The sequence below is a fragment of the Musa acuminata genome, chromosome BXJ2-4, assembly GCF_036884655.1.
Source record: "Musa acuminata AAA Group cultivar baxijiao chromosome BXJ2-4, Cavendish_Baxijiao_AAA, whole genome shotgun sequence".
Lineage (NCBI taxonomy): Eukaryota > Viridiplantae > Streptophyta > Magnoliopsida > Zingiberales > Musaceae > Musa > Musa acuminata.
The window spans coordinates 9,913,703-9,932,500 of record NC_088341.1 but is presented as its reverse complement, the minus strand read 5'-3'; the positions used below and the strand labels follow the sequence as shown (position 1 = coordinate 9,932,500).

Below are 18,798 nucleotides of genomic sequence, written 5' to 3'. Positions count from 1 at the left end.
TTTGGCTGAGAGTGAGGAGCAGCGGGCTTCCCCCATTTATAGCGTGGGGGAGAAGGGAAGGGACATGCCAACGGTGGAGAATGGTTGATGTGATGTGCCCAAAAGGGTGGTGGAGATACCATGACAAGGGCACGGAACTTGCAGTCCTCTGCTTTCCAGGTTGACCGAGAAGATCTCCTTCTCCCGGCACCGATGCCCGCCCTTTGGTTCATGGATGAGAGAGGAGCTCAGATTCATCGGGCCAGGCCCAAGTCGAGCTGCATTCAGCATCACAAGGAAGAGTCGTACCTGAGTTCCTCCATTAGCAAAGCACAGAGCATGGAGTGCTGCGGATGATACCAAATCGTCTGCTACCTCTCGGTCTCAAGAGTTATAGTGACACCACATTCGTGTCCATCATCTTACGATTCACTCAAAAACTATAATATAATATATTACAGATTTTATGCTTATATATATATATATATGATTATAAATTAAGAGAGATATGATATTTTGACTAAAGATATGATTTCTTTAAACAAGAGAGACAGAGATAGATAGGAGTGTTGGTCCAAAGAGAGGTAGATATGATGAGTGTTTCTAGGTCACTTTGGATGGTGCCGTGATGCCACCCCCGACTTCCAGTTTAGGAGGTGCAGTTCCAAGTCATTTTTGAGAGAGGTAGGGGATGAGATGAAGCCAAATGATCCGAAGCCTATGTTCATAGGGTGATTCAGAGACAACCTCAATAATGCTTGCCCGCTGTCATCACGTTGATGATTATTTTAGGAGCGTAGAATCTTGACCATGAGAAGAGGCCTTTTCCTGGTCTTATGAGGTACGCATGTTTATGGTGAGAGAGTCTCGGCGTTGCAACGTACTTCCATCCATCCGGAGAGGCGTCCATCGGCCATTCGCAAAGAGGGGCCTGAAATGAAAGCTACAGCATTAGCAAAGGAATAAAGATCAAACAAGGAGAGATGTTCTTTTACAGGAGGAGTTCAACGTGTCCTAACAACATTAAGTTCAAATCTAACCTAAATTAAAATCAAATCGATCCAAAATCGATCTTAATCGGTTATCTTCTTGATTCAACTGATCAATTCAAATCAAACAAAAATTGATAAGATCATTTAGTCCCACGTTGATTGAGGAGCACGAGAACCAAGGGTTCATAAGTCCGTCAGATCTCTTTAGAGTTTACATGTTCTGAGATGATCAAACTGTCTCTTATCAAAAATAATTTAACCACTTGAATCAAAATTGATTTAATTTTTTAAATTATTTATAATTATAAATCGATTAATCAAACCAAATTAATCGATTTTGAGCCGATTGGAACCAAACTACCTACCTTAATGATAAATGATAAATGATGTAAACACCCTAATAAATTGTACTCTATCCCTCTCATCCTAAGCTGAGGTCAGAATATAATAATCCAGAATTATGAAAGATTTAGTGAACATGAGAATATGACAAGAACAAGGGAAGAAATGGAAGCTTGGTATTTTGATGTCCTTTCTTCAGCAGAAAATTTGAAGTGCCATCCTCATAATAAATATTTGTATAAAAATAACAAGAAACATTCTCAGGAAATATCTGCAACAAATTAGTTTTTGCCTATCCTTCCTTGAGATCTGATTATGAATGCAATGTCTGTAATTAATTGTAAGACATTCTGAGGCTCAGATGATCATATTAATAACATCTTCTGTTGTGGTATGTGTCCACAATTTCCTCATCAACCAAGCAACATCTGAATGATGCCTTGTCAAACATAAAGATCATTGTACCTTCCTTCCTCTAGCCATGAGGTGAGGATGGTTCTTTAATCCATGCTAAGACACTGCTGTTGCTCACCATTGTTTGGGTCAAGATTAGCACCCACCCAAAATATGATGATGCATGTAGAATTTGCTGGAAAAAGACTAAAGCAAATGACATCAATTCTTATCTAAACCTAAAGGGAATTAATTATCTGTCCATCACATTTAACATGCCTCCGTGAGACAGATAACAATTTAACTTTCACTACAGAAGCATCTTACATACAAAAAAAGAACCATTACAAGAAAGAGAGACCAAAAATGGAATGTGAACAGGATATTCAGCTTAAATTTTGAACTTATATGAAGGATCTGTTCGTCATTACATCTTCATCTGTTCCTCTCTTGATGAAGGATAATTCCAAGATCATAGTGTTCAGTAATAATCAAATGGCATTGGGTTTTAGAAACAAAGAACAGAAATACCTACTTACTGTGTAGATAAAGCCTAAATATCAATAAATTTAAGCACAAGCAATTAAGGTTAGAGGAAAATTTTCATAGATATCCCTGCCAAATATTAAAATATCCAATCAAGCTCTCCAAACTTGATAAGATCACTGATATCCCCTGCAGCTATTAAAACCAAACATATCTCTTCCATCAGCTACCCTTTTCTGGGTAGCTAATGGTATGGGTTGCGATCTGATCAGAATTAGGGATAAGAAACACTAAAGAAATGGTCATTTTACATGACAACAACCCAAGAAATGGAGTAGGTCAAGGCAACTATGCAGACTCAACCCAATCCCTTGGAACTTGAGCAAGTGTCCCCCACACCCTTTCCCTTACTTATCTAGTCCCTCTCTCGTATGCTTAAACCCTCCCAAATACTAACTAGCCCTCTTCGTCCCTTTAACTCATATTGCAAGGAGAAGAAAAAGAATATGCAGCCTCCACAAAATTTGCAAGACAAAGTGTTATATGGTGGTTTTAACCATAGTATGCAGTATCGAATGGTACCGCCTGATATGGGTGGTACATGCCGATCCGACGATATATCGGTACGCGGATCGCTCGGTACCGTTATAGTACTATAGTATTACACTATAGCAATACTATAGTGTTATACTGTAGCAGTACTATAGTGCTACAATAACGAAGAAAATATATAAAATTGTTCGGTACACCAGGGTGTATCGCTCGGTATGCCCTGGTGTACCGCTCGATATGCCCTGATATACCGCTCGGTACATCGGTACCGTGCCGTACCGAACTAACCTCAAAACACCGATACGATACGGTATTACATACCTTGGTTTTAACCATATCTCACAAGAATTTCAACTTTATTTTTCTGTAAAACAACCAAATTCTCTATCCCCTATTATGTTGGTTGTCTCTTTGGACTTCGGTGACAATTTTGTCATACATTTCCTGACATTATAATTTCTGAAAACTTAATTGAATACCTCTAGCTCTCTTTCAGTTGAATATGATACAAACTTGATAGTGTAAAAGCTTGATCAATATCTAATCATGGATATCTTTTCCAAGAGATCTAAAAACCTTAACGAAGAACAACTCACCAATTTATGCTTTTCATTTATTATAACTCTATCCGAAAATATCATATATCAGTACTTTTTTCAACCTTGTACTTTATTGTTTCTCACTTATCCATAAGATTTAGCAATCAATCCGTTCTATTCCAATAGACAAATCAGGGTATAGAACCATAAGCATCATGACCATAAGCCTCGTGAACCCTATAAGAGTCTTTATACTGTGTCCCTGAATTAAAGACATAGAGAAACTAGACATAATTCAAAATAATCCTTTCTTTTTCTTTACCCATAAAATAAAATTAAACAATCAATCTCCACATTCTTTGTCATATTTTGCTCCTGTTGAACAAGGTTTTGCAGTCATGCTAAACCCTATATTAGTTTTCCTCTCCTTGCTCCCTGACTTGAAGCTTTCTATCTTAGAAATCATCATACATACTAAAGTAGCAAATTAGGCCCTCAATTTGGTCCCTCTCCATCTGATCCTTCGAGATCAATACAAGAAAAGCATGACCGTATTTTCAAATCTACTTCGAGGTCCACTCAAAAGTATTATGTCTACACCTACTCAATGGCCGATGCTCTTATCAATCCTCTGAAATAATTATTATTGAATATAAAAAAAATTTAGTCTGGTCGAGAGTATTTTGCCCAAATGGATCAAAATCTTACCTCTTAACGAATCTATCATATTATTAATCATCAATATAATGATAAATTAATCATACATAAGTCGAGATCATGTCACTACAGTGATCAATAACATGTCAGATAGAGGGAGAGGGTACTTACAATGACACGAGAGTGCATAATTTGTTACAATCAACTCGTGTGGACCTTATTTATGCTACGGTATTCTCTATAGCCCATAATATTATCTCATAGTCTTTAACTCGGCCCACTCAAATATGAGAGCCCATGAGCATATTCCTTAGATAGTTATAACTGTTTCAATGTGATTTTCTTTATAACCAAGGAATGCATTAAAGGAGTTAGTTACCCCTTGTAAAATACTTAATTTCGTAATTCCCTATGTACGAAGGGTTGTTTCATGCACTAATACTTAGTATTTACGGGTTAGAAAGAAGTTTAGAAACTGATGATATTGGTAGAAGCTCTTTTGGAGTTCTCTCTTAAACTCTATATCTCTTGGATGTTTCCTTGAGTGATGAGTCTTTTGTTTTCAGTTCTGTATCTTTATTTATTATTCTTGGGGTTGTGAACTTTCTGTATCCCTTTATGATTTTAAACATAGTGGTGAGCTATTTTTTGATTTTATTAAAGTATTATCGTGAGTTCGTTCATTTTCTATCCGAAAAACTTATTCCAGCAAATACAATTGTACTATCGGCTTTCTTTTAAAATTCATTCTACATTACCCCCCGTATTAATTTGGTATCAGAGCTAAAGGTTAAAGATTATGACATGGTAAAATGAAAAAGATATAGTTGGTGAAGATAGCAGCCATGAAAATGATGTTGAGTCGTTAAGGCTGTAGCTACGAAGATTGTTACATTATCTACAAGAAAAAAATAAAACCATTGAAGAACTTCGTAGTAAAAACAACCAACATGAAAATGATGTCCAAGAATTTACTTCTGATGATGATACACCTCCTCACCCATGGGAGTTGAGAAGATTTTGGGCAAGGCAAAGAGTCCAAGACGAGTGGCAGAACAAATACAACCCAAGATTGGATATTTCGGAGTTTGAAGGTAAAATCAATATTGATGACTTTATCGATTAGCTTAATACAATGGAAGGAATTTTTTATTTTTATGAAACCATAACAAAAGAAGGTAAAACTTGTGGTACTCAAACTCAAACGGAATGCATCTTTTTGGTAGGAAAATTTAAAAAAGTAAAGAGAAAGTGAGGGGAAGAGTAAGATCATGAGAAAATGAAAAGTGAGTTGAAGAGGAAATATTTACTTGACAACTATAGACAAGAAAGAGATCTTTTTTAAAATCCATGATTTCAAACAAAAAGATCTTAGTGTGGAAGAGTACACAGCAAAATTCGATAATCTCATGTTAAAAGGAGAGCTTGTGGAACTAAAAGAGTAAACATACTTAGGAGGCCTGAAATATAAAATTGCTAAAGTGGGTCAACTATAGTTATATTGGTCTTTAAATGATGTGAGCAAGTTGGCTTTAAAAGTTGAAAAGCAATAGAAGTTTGAAAAGAGTAAAAAAAAAAAGGCTATACGAAAAGAGAAAATTCCAACATTACTACCCCAAGTGGCATCAAAAGAGTTCTCGGTACATGTCAAAGCAAGGTGGTATCAAAAGTGCAAGACAATGGTGAATGATCTGTTGGCAGCAAACAAACACATAATTCTTCTACCCCAAGTGGTCGGAAATGCTTCAAATGTCATGGTTTTGGACATATTGCTTCAGATTGTCCAGATAGGAGGATTATTACTTTGGTTGAAGATCAATAGAGAAGAGCCGATGATGAACCAAAATATGATGATGATGTTAAGGAAGAAGTTACTTATACTGATCATTGTTTGTCTATTGTATTGCAACGTAGCTTACAAGTGTCCTATGTGGCCGATGATAAAAATTGGGTGAGAAAGAACATGTTTCACACTAAATGCACTTCTCATAACAAGGTATGCTTAGTGATCATCGATAGTGGCAACTTTGAGAATGTCGTATCTATAGAGATGATACAGAAGTTGAAGTTAGACACAATCTCTCATCCACATCCATACCAATTATATTGGCTGCAAAAATGAAATGACATCATGATCCGATTCTCATTGCACAGATTCATGGATATTATCAAAATATAATAAATAAAAAGAATGTATATCATGTCACATGTGTTATCACTCGCATGATTGGTTTGTAGGGCACCTATGACTAGCAGCCAACACTTGCTTCATTGCATGATGTGAGGAGTTTACATAACTTAACTTCCTTTTACAGGAGATTCATTAAGGGTTTCAGCTCTATTATTGCTCAAATCACTTAATGCTTAAAAGATTATAAATTCAAGTGGACTAATGAGGTTGATGATCCCATTGAATGTTAAAAAGAAAGGTGACCGAAGCTCCTATCTTAGTTCTACCTAATTTTGACAATGTGTTTGAGGTTGAATGTGATGCCTCTAATGTGGGAATTGATGCTGTTTTGAGTCAAGATGGAAAGCTCATTATCTTTTTTAGTAAAAAACTAAATGATATAAGAAGAAAATATTATACCTATGATAATGAGTTCTATGCCATTTATCGATTTTTATCTCATTGGAGTTGGTATCTTCTTGTCAAGTCATTTGTCCTATATTCTAATCATAAGACATTAAGGTTCATTAATCACTAGCACAAGCTAAACAAGAGGCATGTGGTGAAGTTCTTGCAATCTTATAACTTTACAATCAAGCACAAATCTGATGTTCAAAATGTAGTTGCTGGTGCATTGAGTAGAAAGCATTCTTTATTATCAGCAATGGAAGTCAAAGTGGTTGGATTTGAGACATTCAAATATCTCTATAAGAATGATGTGGATTATGGCTCAATATAACAGAATTGTAAATCAGGTTCCTTTCAATATTTTTTATCTTTGATGGTTTTCTTTTTCGAGCTAATGTCTTATGTGTTCCTTCTTGTTCTTTGAGACAAGTAATTCTAGCTGAAGCTCATAGTGATGTTTTGGGAGGACATTTCGGTAGGGACAAGACTCTAGCTCTTATTCAATCAAATTTCTTTTGGTCTAAGATGTTCAGAGATGTGGAGAGACATATAAAACAATGTCGAGTGTCTCATTTAATAAAAACAAGAAGTCAAAATTCTAGTTTGTACACTTCATTGCTAGTGCCAAATGCTCCATGGGAGAAAAGTGAATCTTGATTTTATTTTAGTTCTGCAAGAACCCAAAGTAACAAGAATTCTATCATGGTTGTTGTTAATAGATTTTTAAAAATATCTCACTTTATTCCCTACAACAAATCAAATGATGCATCTTATATTGATGATTTGTCTTTTAAGAAAATTGTTAGATTACATGGTATTCCAAGAACTATGATATCTGATCGAGATTCAAAATTTCTCATTCATTTTTTAGAACTATTTGTAGGAAGCTAGGTACTTCTTTGAGTTTCAGCAGCTCGCATCATCCACAAATCGATGGGCAAATTAAGGTAATGAAAAAAAGCTTGGGAAACTTATTTGGAAGCTATGTTGGCAAGAACATTAAGCAATGAGATCTCATTCTTCCACAAATTCAGTTTGCCTACAATAGTTCTATGCATCATAGCATTGGTAAGAGTCCTTTTGAGGTTATTTATGATGTTAATCCTATTGGTCCTTTAGACTTAGTCCCTCATTCTATAACTAAGCAATTTCATGAAGATGCTGATGAAAGAGCTAAGTAGATAAAGAAGCTGCATGCGGGTGTTAAAGCAACCATTGAGAAGCAAAATGAGAGGTACATACAAACTGCTAACAAACACAGAAAACACGTGGAGTTTAATGCAAGTGATTTGGTCTGGATTATCTAAGGAAGAAGAGGTTTCCAATAGGAAAATTTGAAAAATTGAAACTAAAGGCTGATGGTCCATTCAATATGCTTAAGAGAATTGGCAAGAATGCTTATGAGATTGAGCTACCTGAAGATTATGGAGTGCCCCTAACATTTAATGTGACTAATTTAAGTCCTTATCATAATCATGTTGATGAAACAAACAATGACGTGAGGATAAGTCTTTTTCAACTAGGGGAGATTGATATGGGAGTGTCTAATTTGCTACAAATCAGCTTGTGTGGATCTTACTGATGCTATGGGATTCTCTATAGCCCATAATGTTGTCTCACAGCCTTTAACTTAGCCCACTCAAATATATATTAAAGGAGTTAGTTACCAATTGTAAAACACTTAATTTCATAATTTTCTATGCATGAAGGATTATTTTATGCACTAGTACTTATTTTGATATTTAGGGGTTAGAAAGAAGTTTAGAAACTAATGATATTTACAGAAGCTCTCTTGAAGTTTTCTCTTAAACTATGTATTTCTTGGATATTTCCTTTAGTGGTGAGTCTTTTGTTTTCAATTATTTTGTATCCTTGTTTATTATCTTTAAGGTGATAAACTTTCTGTATCCCTTTATGATTTTAAACTTGGTGATAAACCACTGGAATCAATCAAAGAGCATCAAAGGGGCGAAAGGGATTAAATCAAATTTATCGTGGTGGTGTAATCCACGGAGTCATCGTCATGTCTGACATCACCACCCAAGACGACAGGAAGCTCCTCACCCGCGGCAACCTCCGCCGCTGGCCCCAGACGACACAAAGGCATAGCTTTGTTCCGCAACGTGCGAAGCTTTAGCCCAACTCATGTAGCGTCACATTAACAGACTGTAGTTGGTTGTTTGAGCCCGATTCGTTCTGCTCACAAAGGAGTTGGGCTTGAGCCCAGCATTAGGCCGAGAAAAATAAATATACAATAAACGTTTGACGGTCTTCTCACCCTTCTTGACAAGGGATGATAGCGGATCAGATTTCTTTCAGATAACTTACGTCTAATAGACCCGCTAAAGCTAGATGAGGACAAACATTAATGGCGTCTGGGATGCATCACCTTTTTCATCCCTGAGTCTCTTCCCTGCTAAAGAACATCTACATTATCTTCTACTGTTGTTTCCTCGGCCATATTTGGGAGGCCGAAGTAAACCTAATACATGTTATAACACTAAATATAGGGAATATTGTTGCTGAAAAATCGTTATTACTTGACCAGATAATGTAAAAGGGACATATTTAAACATAAAGGTAAAGCAACTAATAATATAATGCAAGTTCGGTAATACCTTTTAACATGTCTGCTGCATTGATGTCACAGAACAAATGACTGTTTCAGGGAGGACCCGTAATCACTGCTAAGAAATCAATCCACTGCATCGAACAGTCGAACAAGTATTGAAGTAGTACAACATAAAATGCTGTAGAAGTGGTCCACAATCAGTCTCATGGCTTGGCTTTCACTATAATGCCAGAAGAGCGGTAGCAATAAAGTCATGTCAAACAGGACTGGGATCTTAATGAGCATGTGCAGAAGAAAAGAAGATACCCAGAGCCATATGATATTAATCTTGAGAAGGCATACAAGGATGGCTGAGCACCATATTCATCACTTGGAGCCAGCAATAAGGAAACTATTATGCAGCAGTTCCTATTGCTTGCATATGTATCACTGGCCACACTGTAAGTTCTGCAGTGTCAACTACAACTTTGCTAAATCATTCAGCTAATAAATGAAGGTCCCTTCACTAACCAGAGATTAGAGCTTGTCAGCATATCAGATCACACCCATAATATTCTATTTGTCGAGAGAGATTTTATTCTTTAGCATGGCCTAGAATTGAAACATGGTCGAGTAAAACATGTCTCTACAAATTAGCCTGCACGCTTGACAGGGAACACATGACTGCAATGGTATGTGCAAAACTGATTGATAAGCAAGCCATTCATCCACAATAGGATCAGCCTGATAAGTTGGTGACAAATGGCATGTGTAATAAAAAAAGATTGTCGTAACAAAAATTTCCAATTTTGCTGGCAGAGAATATCATAAATATGTGGAATAGAAAAACTTAACACTTTTACTTTATTATATTGACCAGATGACTACCAAAAGTTCCATGAATTCCATTGTCAATCATGTATCCATGAATCATTAAAATTATCAAAATCAATTATAGAAGTATCAAATTCTAGAATCTAAAGTTGAACCTACACCCGATGCCATCACACCAGTAGAGGAAATAGATTTGTTCAGAAAAGAGTTTTGCAGACTGCGGAACTTATGTTTTTAACTGATCCCCATGATTGAAAGAAATCCAATCATACTTTTCAAATTCATTTGAAGGAAGGTGCACAAAATTGAGGGTCAAATGGCCATATAACTGAATCTTATAACGATGCAAAGATAAAATTTGAAGATAAAATAGGATCAGGACAGTGAGTTTATTGGTTCTTTGGTTTTTTGTGTGTTTTCATCGATTGAAAAGAACCCAAAGCTCTTTCAGCATTTAGCAAGGTGCCAGACCATATAGGCCTATTAAAAAATAAAAGTAATTGAACTTGAAAACCAATATTCATAATCTAAAAATTAAGTTAGCAGGAAGGTAGCCCAAATATAAAATTAGGCATGTCCAGGACTCAAGTGGAACAAATTTGGGTAAATTAATAAAGGATTTTTTATATTCTTCAATGAGCAACTTCAATAATATAATTTCACATAGACTTTTTGGACACTAACAATATTGGTGCGAGCCTTGTGCACCCAAACCCACTTTCTATTTTACAGAAACATATCCAATACTAACAACAGAGTCTAGCTATTAAGCACCAAACTAAAATTCTTTATGACAGATACTAAGTACAGACGAGTACATAAAATAAAGAAGAAACTAATGTGTGTTTTAGTAAACTAAAAGAAATGAATGGCTTGTATAATTAGTCATGCTTTCAATTCCTTTCCAATGTTCTAAAAGATAAAAATGACATGATGCCCTTTAACAGTTATCAAGATTTATAAGAGCATACAGAAGGAGAAAAGATAACTAACTACAAGAAGGCTTTTACATTCAACTAAGAATAAATAGTACTAGCATGACATTTTACATATCCGGAAGAAAATAAGCTGCCCTCAAGAAACATAGTTGACTCATCTACCAACTAATATATGGTGAATACCGATAAATACAAAAGGAATATTGTGTTCAAGTTTAGTCAGCCATGCCCTAGCATGTAACATTGTTCTAGTTTCTATATAATAAATAGAAAAGGCAATAATCTGGCTAGGAAACTAGACAAACAAAGAAAAAATAAGAAAAACAATAATTGACTATCACCATGTTTGTACTCCACCCACCAGCTTTTGCTCATTGTTACGCCATACCTTTTCTGGGCCTCAACTGGAACTTAGACAAAATATAAAAGAACTATACATGATGCTATGACCCTTTAGACATCAAGGAAAACTAAGTTCAGATACATAGATGACATTATATCTCTCAAAATGGTTATAATATACTCTCATTCACCTTGTCTATTATAGCATATCAAGGATATTACCCATGTTACCCAAAAATCAAAGCCTGGCACACTTTCAGTGCATTAGTGTACTCGACTAATTGCTTTCCAGATGCATGGTAGTGAAATTCACAAACACAGGAAGTTCTGCTTTTGCAACAAGAATGCAATACAAAAACCCAGGCAGTCAAGTGAAATCATATCCAACAATAGACATGCTATAAACAGGTAGGTAGCTATGTTATATGCATGTGATTTACCAAAAGTATATGAATTAATATGAATGCAAATATTTCCATATGTAGATCAACAAGAGTCCTATCCATTCATACAGTCATTGGAATTTCGTTATTTCACATAATACACACAAAGAAAGACATATATCACCAACATATCATACTCTCACATCAAATATGCATTTACTGTATCATTTCCTGTTTACATATTCATGTTTAAATAGATTAATACAGATACACCTACAAGCATTACAAACATAATAAAAATAGAGGTTTCAGTGTCAGCTATGCATTCCTTCAACCATAGTTGTCTGATAAGGGGAAATTCTTGCATCCACAACTTGTAAGGATGCATCATGAGATTTCACAATCGAGGTAGCACAAGAGATCTTCCAAAACCAGTGAAGTTGACTTCCAAATACGAGGCTAAGACTTCTCATGTTGTGAGTTAAACATGCAACAGGTACACCAGATCTCGTATTGGGTAAAACTCAGGGATCCTGAATTTGTTCTCTATGTAATGGGAGAAATTTAGAGAAAAATATTACTGTAGTTAAGCTTTATATGACCGAAATATGGAATATATCTCGATCATCTTCATAGGACACCATGCCTTTATGTCACACTAATCTGACCAGCTTTACTTTATCTTCCCATTTATTCCTCGCAGAACCAAGTTTAAGCCATCTCAGAATATATTCCAATCAATCATTTTTGACAAACTAACCAATAAAGCCAGCTTCCGTACTAAACAAAGATTTCTATCTCACTGCTGTCCATTTACCCCACTACATGCGTCAGCAAGGACCAGGAACATTTTTTTCCACCAAAGATGCATAGATCATATGGTAATGAAATGGAAAACGAATCAAAAACGTGGATGCAAAATGAAAGGCATAAGGAGACCATAGATCGAGCATATTAAATATTCTCTCCATTCATCATCATAATTCACCACGATCTTACTTCTGGTGACACTATCATTTATCAACTATAAAGATCTGCGAAGTACCTTCATCATATCTGCAAAAATCAATCACGATCTGCATCAAATGGATCACATCAAACAGCGCTAACAGCTCACTCGAACTACTTCCTTAGTCCCCAATCATCTATCTCAGAAATTTAAGGGAAAAACCAAAGCGAAGTGAGGGAACGAGAGGTCTGATGGATGGATGTACACTGAAGTCCGGATGCAGAGGTTTATCGACCGATTCCCGCTTTGTAACCTCAAACAGAAAGGAGCAATCGATCTAATCCACCATGAAAGAGGGACCAACAAGGCCAGGAAGAGATCGATAAACCGCTGCGTCCAGAGATCACTCGGTAGCTGCAAGGAGGAGAAGAGGAGATCTGAGATGGAATCCACTTACCGTGCCATTCCTTTTGTGCCGCTCAGTCTCCAGGATTGGGAATTGACTGGAATTAGAGAGGAGGAGGAGGGGGAGGAATGGAGGAGCCGAGAGATATAAATCGGTGAGTAGCGGAACGGAGAAGAAACGAACGGGGAGAAGACTGATGACCTCAGCAAGAGTATTTTTACCTCTGTACCCGTGCGATCTTTGGCGTGGTGCCAAGGGGCCCGCTATTTCTCTGGCGCAGGTGCGTCGAGTATGCAGAAGGGTAATTTAGTTTTTTTAACGTAGTAATGGTCGTTTGACCGTCGACACTGTACCCAAACGGACGGAGTGCTGTTTGCGGGATCCCGACATGGCTCGTTTGATGGATCCGGATCGTCCGTCTTAGAACAAACAGGGAGCGCGGTGGTTCCAACGGGCCCAACGTGTCCAGCTGGAGCTTCACGTAGAGATGATGGGTCCCGGTAAAAGTTTCGTGTTTGCTGAACTTCACGAGACAAGAAAATCCACACGTGGGCACATCGATCCTGATAAATTATTTTATTAATGATAGATGCAATTTAAATTTAAAAAATAATTAAGATTCGTTTTAGTCCATATATAATTTTGATCAGTTAAGTTCTTATAATTCATTCATATCTAACATAATCCTAATATTTTTAAAAATATAACATATAAATCTCTCCCATCAAGTTTAAGTTAGAAATATGATTCATAATAAATCATTTAATATAATGACATATATAATTTAAGTTTAAAAAAAAGATTATCATCAATAACGGGAGGAGACATCATCATGAAAATGATCACCAATAGTAATCCTAAGTCATTATTGTTTAATAAAGCATCGTACACATACCACCTCTCCTACGTTAACAATAAGCTCATGAGCTTTTGGTCATGCCTAAAGTGGATATGTATCAATTAATCTGACGTTAGATACGCAATAGCCTTTCGATATCTCCTCCTTCTCTTGAATATTTTCGTCCCCACCAACTCTTACTTCATCCTCTCCTATCTCCCTCACTCACCATTCTTATGACGTGATATTCGACTCTTTATTACCTCCGCCTCCAAGCTCTCTTACCTCTACCTCTATATCTTTATTTATCGTTATGACCTTTGTTGCTTCCTCTTCCTCGACAAGATAAACCTTAACACACTTTAAAATTTAAATTATAAATATAATTATAATAATAATTTATTGTGAGTCAACATGTAATGTAAGTAAACTTTAACGTCTGTTAACTTAAATTTAATAAAAGAGATTTATATATTATATTTTTAAAAATATAAAAATTATTTTATTTATATATAAATCATAAAGATTTAAGTGGTTTATGATCAAAACTACAAGAGTTAAAATAAATTTAAATCATTTTTAAACTTAAATTATATGTATTATTATATTAATAATTTATTATGAATCAACATATCATATGAATTCTAGTAACTCATATATATATATATATATATATATATATATATATATATATATATATATATATATATAAATAATTTATTCTGAATTAATATATCGATATAAACGCATTCTAACATCCGTTAACTCATATATATATATATATATATATATATATATATATATATATATATATATATATATATATATAATATCATACTAAACCAGTTCACATTTACATAAATTGCAGCCGTAAGCAAGAAGAGTCATAAGTGTACGCTCTTCTCATGGTGGCCCCACCAATTTGGTAGGCTTTGTGATCGGAGTACTTATCCCATCACCAACCAAATACCATTGTTTATACATTAATACGGTTCATTTATCTCACAGCGGCATCAGCGGATCCGATAACCCGTGCAAATGAGTTGAACCCGGATCCGCTCGGATGGCATAAGGATCATGAACTCAGATTTGATCCATATTAATTCGATTAAGACCGTTCATTTACGCCCGTAATCGGTGTGATTCTAACTCAATAACAACCTCTCTGCGACAGCACCCGCAATTGGGTTCAGTGTGGGCCCCATGGCTGACTTCCAGATGGTTGTCAAGGGCCCACATGACTTCCAATAATTACGCCGGTAGGTGTGATGATGATAGGTGTGTCGGTAACTGAATTGACTAAGCAGATTATGTAAATAATAATAAATGCCGTAAAATATTAGGGATATTTTAGTAAATATAAATATTTCTGGACCGAAATGAAGGAAGAGACTTAAAGAAAGCGCAAACCGCAAGCTCTTTGGCTGACAGTTTCGATTTGGTCTCGTCGCTCGTCGTCTCCTCACCCCTCGATCGCGAGAGAGGAGGTTTCTTGTAAGCCATAGGAAGATAAGGAGGAGGAGATGGGTTCCGATGCCGTGGCCGACGACGCCTATCTCACCGCCATGTCGCGGGACGTCGCCAGGAAAAAGAGGGTACCGATTCTTCTTCCCTCCTCCTCCTTCGTTCTCGACATTGGATCTCAATTGCTTTTCTGACGTCATATTTTGTGACGATTAGACTAACAGGTCCGCGAAATTGAAGCAGTGCAAGCTCGACGCGCGGCGCGAGCAGTGGCTCTCGCAAGGTACCCGTCCCGATTGATTTGGCGCTAGGGTTTTGATTGTGGATTTTTGGGGATTTTGGTTTGTTTACTTGGAGGATCGATCGATCTTTGTTTATTGGGTTTTTGTGTTTTTGATGTTCTTGCTCTAAAAACTGGGTCCTGCTTCGGCTTTGTTTGCCGATCTGCAGTGAGGAACAAGGATTGCGTGGTGACGAGCAGGCGGCCGCCCGCTGCGTCGCCTCCCCGTCATCCGGTTCCTTCTGAGAAGTCGAACGGGAGGTTGAAGGAAGAGGAGCAGAAGGAGGAGCATCGGGTTGTAGCGGAACGGGATGGATCGATCTCTAACGACAGCGAGGACGGTTCTCCAACTCATGGCAGCACCATGAATGAATGCCCAAACGAGAGTGTCAAGAGTTTAAGCAGCTATGGATCCTCCTCGAGAAGTATCAGCGATGCTGAAGAGGAGGAAGATGATTGTGAGGAGAGAGGTGATGAGAAAGGGGGCATGGACGATTGGGAAGCCTTTGCTGATGCATTGTCTGTCGTCGATGAACAACCCAATTCGAACCCTGTCGCCGGAAACCCAGATTCTAAGTCAATTCCCTGTGGCATGGACAAAGATTGCCATGAGGGTTTGGCAAAGCCTGTTGCTAAGCCGATGGTGCCCAGAGCTTGGAGGCCAGACGATGCTTCCCGCCCACAGAGCTTGCCCAACCTTTCGAAGCAGCGGAGCTTGCCGGTGAGCACAGAGCGGCGCCTTGCTGCAGCCGGGTGCGCACAGCATGGCATCCTCTCCACACCGTCTTCATGCCCCATTTGCTATGAGGACCTGGATCCAACTGACTCGAGCTTCCTCCCATGTAACTGTGGCTTTCGCCTTTGCTTGTTTTGCCACAAACGGATTCTCGAGGCAGACGGACGCTGCCCTGGGTGCAGGAAGCAGTATGCTCCTGTGGCGGGTGGTGAGGTCCGCATTGGTGGTGGAGGACAGCCTTTTGCTCTCCATCTATCTCGTTCTTGTAGCATGAGTTCAAGAACCTAGGTAGTCACGTCCACTGCTTTTCCATTCTTACAGTGAATGTTCTCGTTCAAGGAGACCTGTGGGACTTCTATGTTTTCGTCATTATAGAGTTATCTTTTGAAGAAAGCCATGTGAATATGGGCATAGAGTTTGGGTGTATAAGAACTGATTTTGGTAACATAATGCGATTAAAATGTCTGCATCATTTGTATGAATGTGTGCATGTGAATGGACTGAATATGTTAATACGCAATTCTTTTTTTGGAACATGTTAATCCTTCTAGGTTGAAGCCTGAACATTACTTTAAATTAGCTTTCAACATTTGTTACTCTAAAACCAGGGGAAGTTACTTCTCTGTATATTTTATTGAATTCATGTTTTTGTTAATCAATGTCTTGTCTAAAAATTGTGTAAAGATACCTGTTAGACTACATGTTGCATTTTTCTTTTTCATAGAAACTTATTGGTAGATTTCCTACTTTAATCCTGTGAATGATGCCTAGTTGTTATATGTTCTAATCATCTAATGCTTTTGCGAGTATAGTATGGCCCATCATATTTACTTAAATGCATCTCGTTTAGAAAGGTGGGAAGAAGTTACTGAAGTTTCTTAGATACTCTTTGGCTTCAAAGATGGTAAGTAGTTTAATTTATTTTCAATTATGGTACTTATATTTTAAATTTTTGTTCAATGATATTTTACTATCATGTATGTTTATTGTGCAGGTTATGACTTTTGATTTGCGACCATGCCACTGATCTGCTTTTGCGATGGACTTCATGAATATTCTGTGTGAGGGTTTGGGAGAAAGAGGGAGGGGAGGGCTCTATTGGGCTCCGAGGGATCTCAACGCATTATGCAAGGAGGAGAGGATAGGGGTTTGTCAAGGTCGAGGTAGGGGGAGAATGCGACACCGAAGGAGAGGGAGGGAGAAGAAGAGAAATTCTGAAGAAGAGCTCATCAAAGAAAGACGTTGGAGTCATCCATCGATGGAGAGGAAGATGTTGCCTCAATGATTAGATTTGGGAAGAGAGACTAATCAGGTTCAATCAAAGTAGAATCAATAAACAAAATTGAATTAGATTTAACCCAATCCCATTGTTGGCTCAAGTGCATGCCTAAGTTGCCTGCCGCCTGGGCTCAAGCACGTGCCTGAGCAGCGCTTAATTGAAAGCGCTTGCTTGGACTGCTTAATAGGTGCTCGGGTCACACCTTGTGCCTAGGCAAGTGCCTGTTTGGAGCATCTGCTGATTCCCCAGTTCTTGAAATGGAATCTGTTTATGTTGATGACACAGAGGATGCTAGCGACAAGACTATCACGGATTCTCTAATAAGCGACAAGGTAAAGCCTTCCATAATCTTTTGCCTCCAAAGATTGGTAATTCTCCTACTAATGTGGCAGGTGATTGCGATGCAACAAAGTTCTTGGCAAGATCGAGCTCGCAGGTTCCGTAACGACTCAGAAAGTTGAAATTCCTCTCGGACGAATGGCAGGAGCTCGTATGGAACCAGCCGGAGACTTGATAGTTCTTCAGTTAGACTTGCTGAAGTAGGGAACCGATGGCGTTGAAGGAGACAGGAAGGCATTGTAGAGTGAGTTTTTATTGCACCTTTCTGTATTGCAATCTTTAGTGGAATATTAGCGTTATTTTTTATTTGGATGTCATGATGTTTCTATAGTTTTAGCGATTCCTTTCTCGCCAAGGATGACATACATGAGGTCAATTCAGATGATATTTACCGAATATTGCGACACATTTATAGCTTAAATGTGACACATCATGTTTCATCTCCTTTCCTGTTTTAAATGCTCTATAGATACAGTTGCGGACGAGGCTGTTTGGTCAAAAGTGCACGTGAGTGCTTCTTTGATCTGATCAGCACATACTATTCTTCTTGTCTTTTTCTTACCCTATGGATGCTGGTATATATATATATATATATATATATATATATATATATATATATATATATATATATCCAAAATGTTGTACACACTTACAAGTTAGTAATTCTTATGTTTAACCTTTAATTTTTAATTTTTGATAAGTATTAAAAGGAATTTTGGATGTTTTAAATTATAATATTCCTAAAACTTATTAATAATCATGATTACTAGAAGTTAATCTGAATTTATTGGATGATTGTTGAATATACTAAAGATTCGAATATTTATATATAGGTCTAAACATTTTGGAGTATAAATATGCTACTCCATACTTTAAAAGGTTGTACATTTTCAATCCCCATTATTAATGCATGCATCGCATCTTAAATTTAGCACAAAATC

General features: G+C 37.1%; 1 protein-coding gene and 1 long non-coding RNA gene across 5 annotated transcripts in view; one reads left to right on the top strand and one right to left on the bottom strand.

Moving 5' to 3' along the window:
• The window catches only part of LOC135609935 (uncharacterized), a 13,549-nt gene extending 427 nt beyond the window's left edge, over nucleotides 1–13,122 (bottom strand). Inside the window, exons 1-4 of one of the 4 annotated variants that reach the window (XR_010485974.1) lie at nucleotides 12,612–13,122; nucleotides 9,137–9,268; nucleotides 289–910; nucleotides 1–201 (exon numbers count right to left, since the gene is read on the bottom strand). The exon at nucleotides 1–201 is cut by the window's left edge and continues 427 nt beyond it. This is a non-coding gene — a long non-coding RNA (uncharacterized LOC135609935). Of the gene's footprint in view, nucleotides 911–8,484; nucleotides 8,932–9,136; nucleotides 9,311–12,611 lie in introns of those variants that run through there. The other 3 variants (XR_010485975.1, XR_010485973.1, XR_010485976.1) reach the window with 3 other exon arrangements.
• Nucleotides 13,123–15,157: 2,035 nt separating this feature from the next.
• On the top strand, nucleotides 15,158–16,717 carry LOC135586472 (uncharacterized). Its single transcript, XM_065103754.1, has 3 exons — nucleotides 15,158–15,354; nucleotides 15,440–15,506; nucleotides 15,674–16,717. The coding sequence occupies exons 1-3, from the start codon at nucleotides 15,283–15,285 to the stop codon at nucleotides 16,525–16,527; spliced, it is 993 nt and encodes a 330-aa protein (XP_064959826.1). The 5' UTR covers nucleotides 15,158–15,282; the 3' UTR covers nucleotides 16,528–16,717.
• Nucleotides 16,718–18,798: the final 2,081 nt, after the last annotated feature.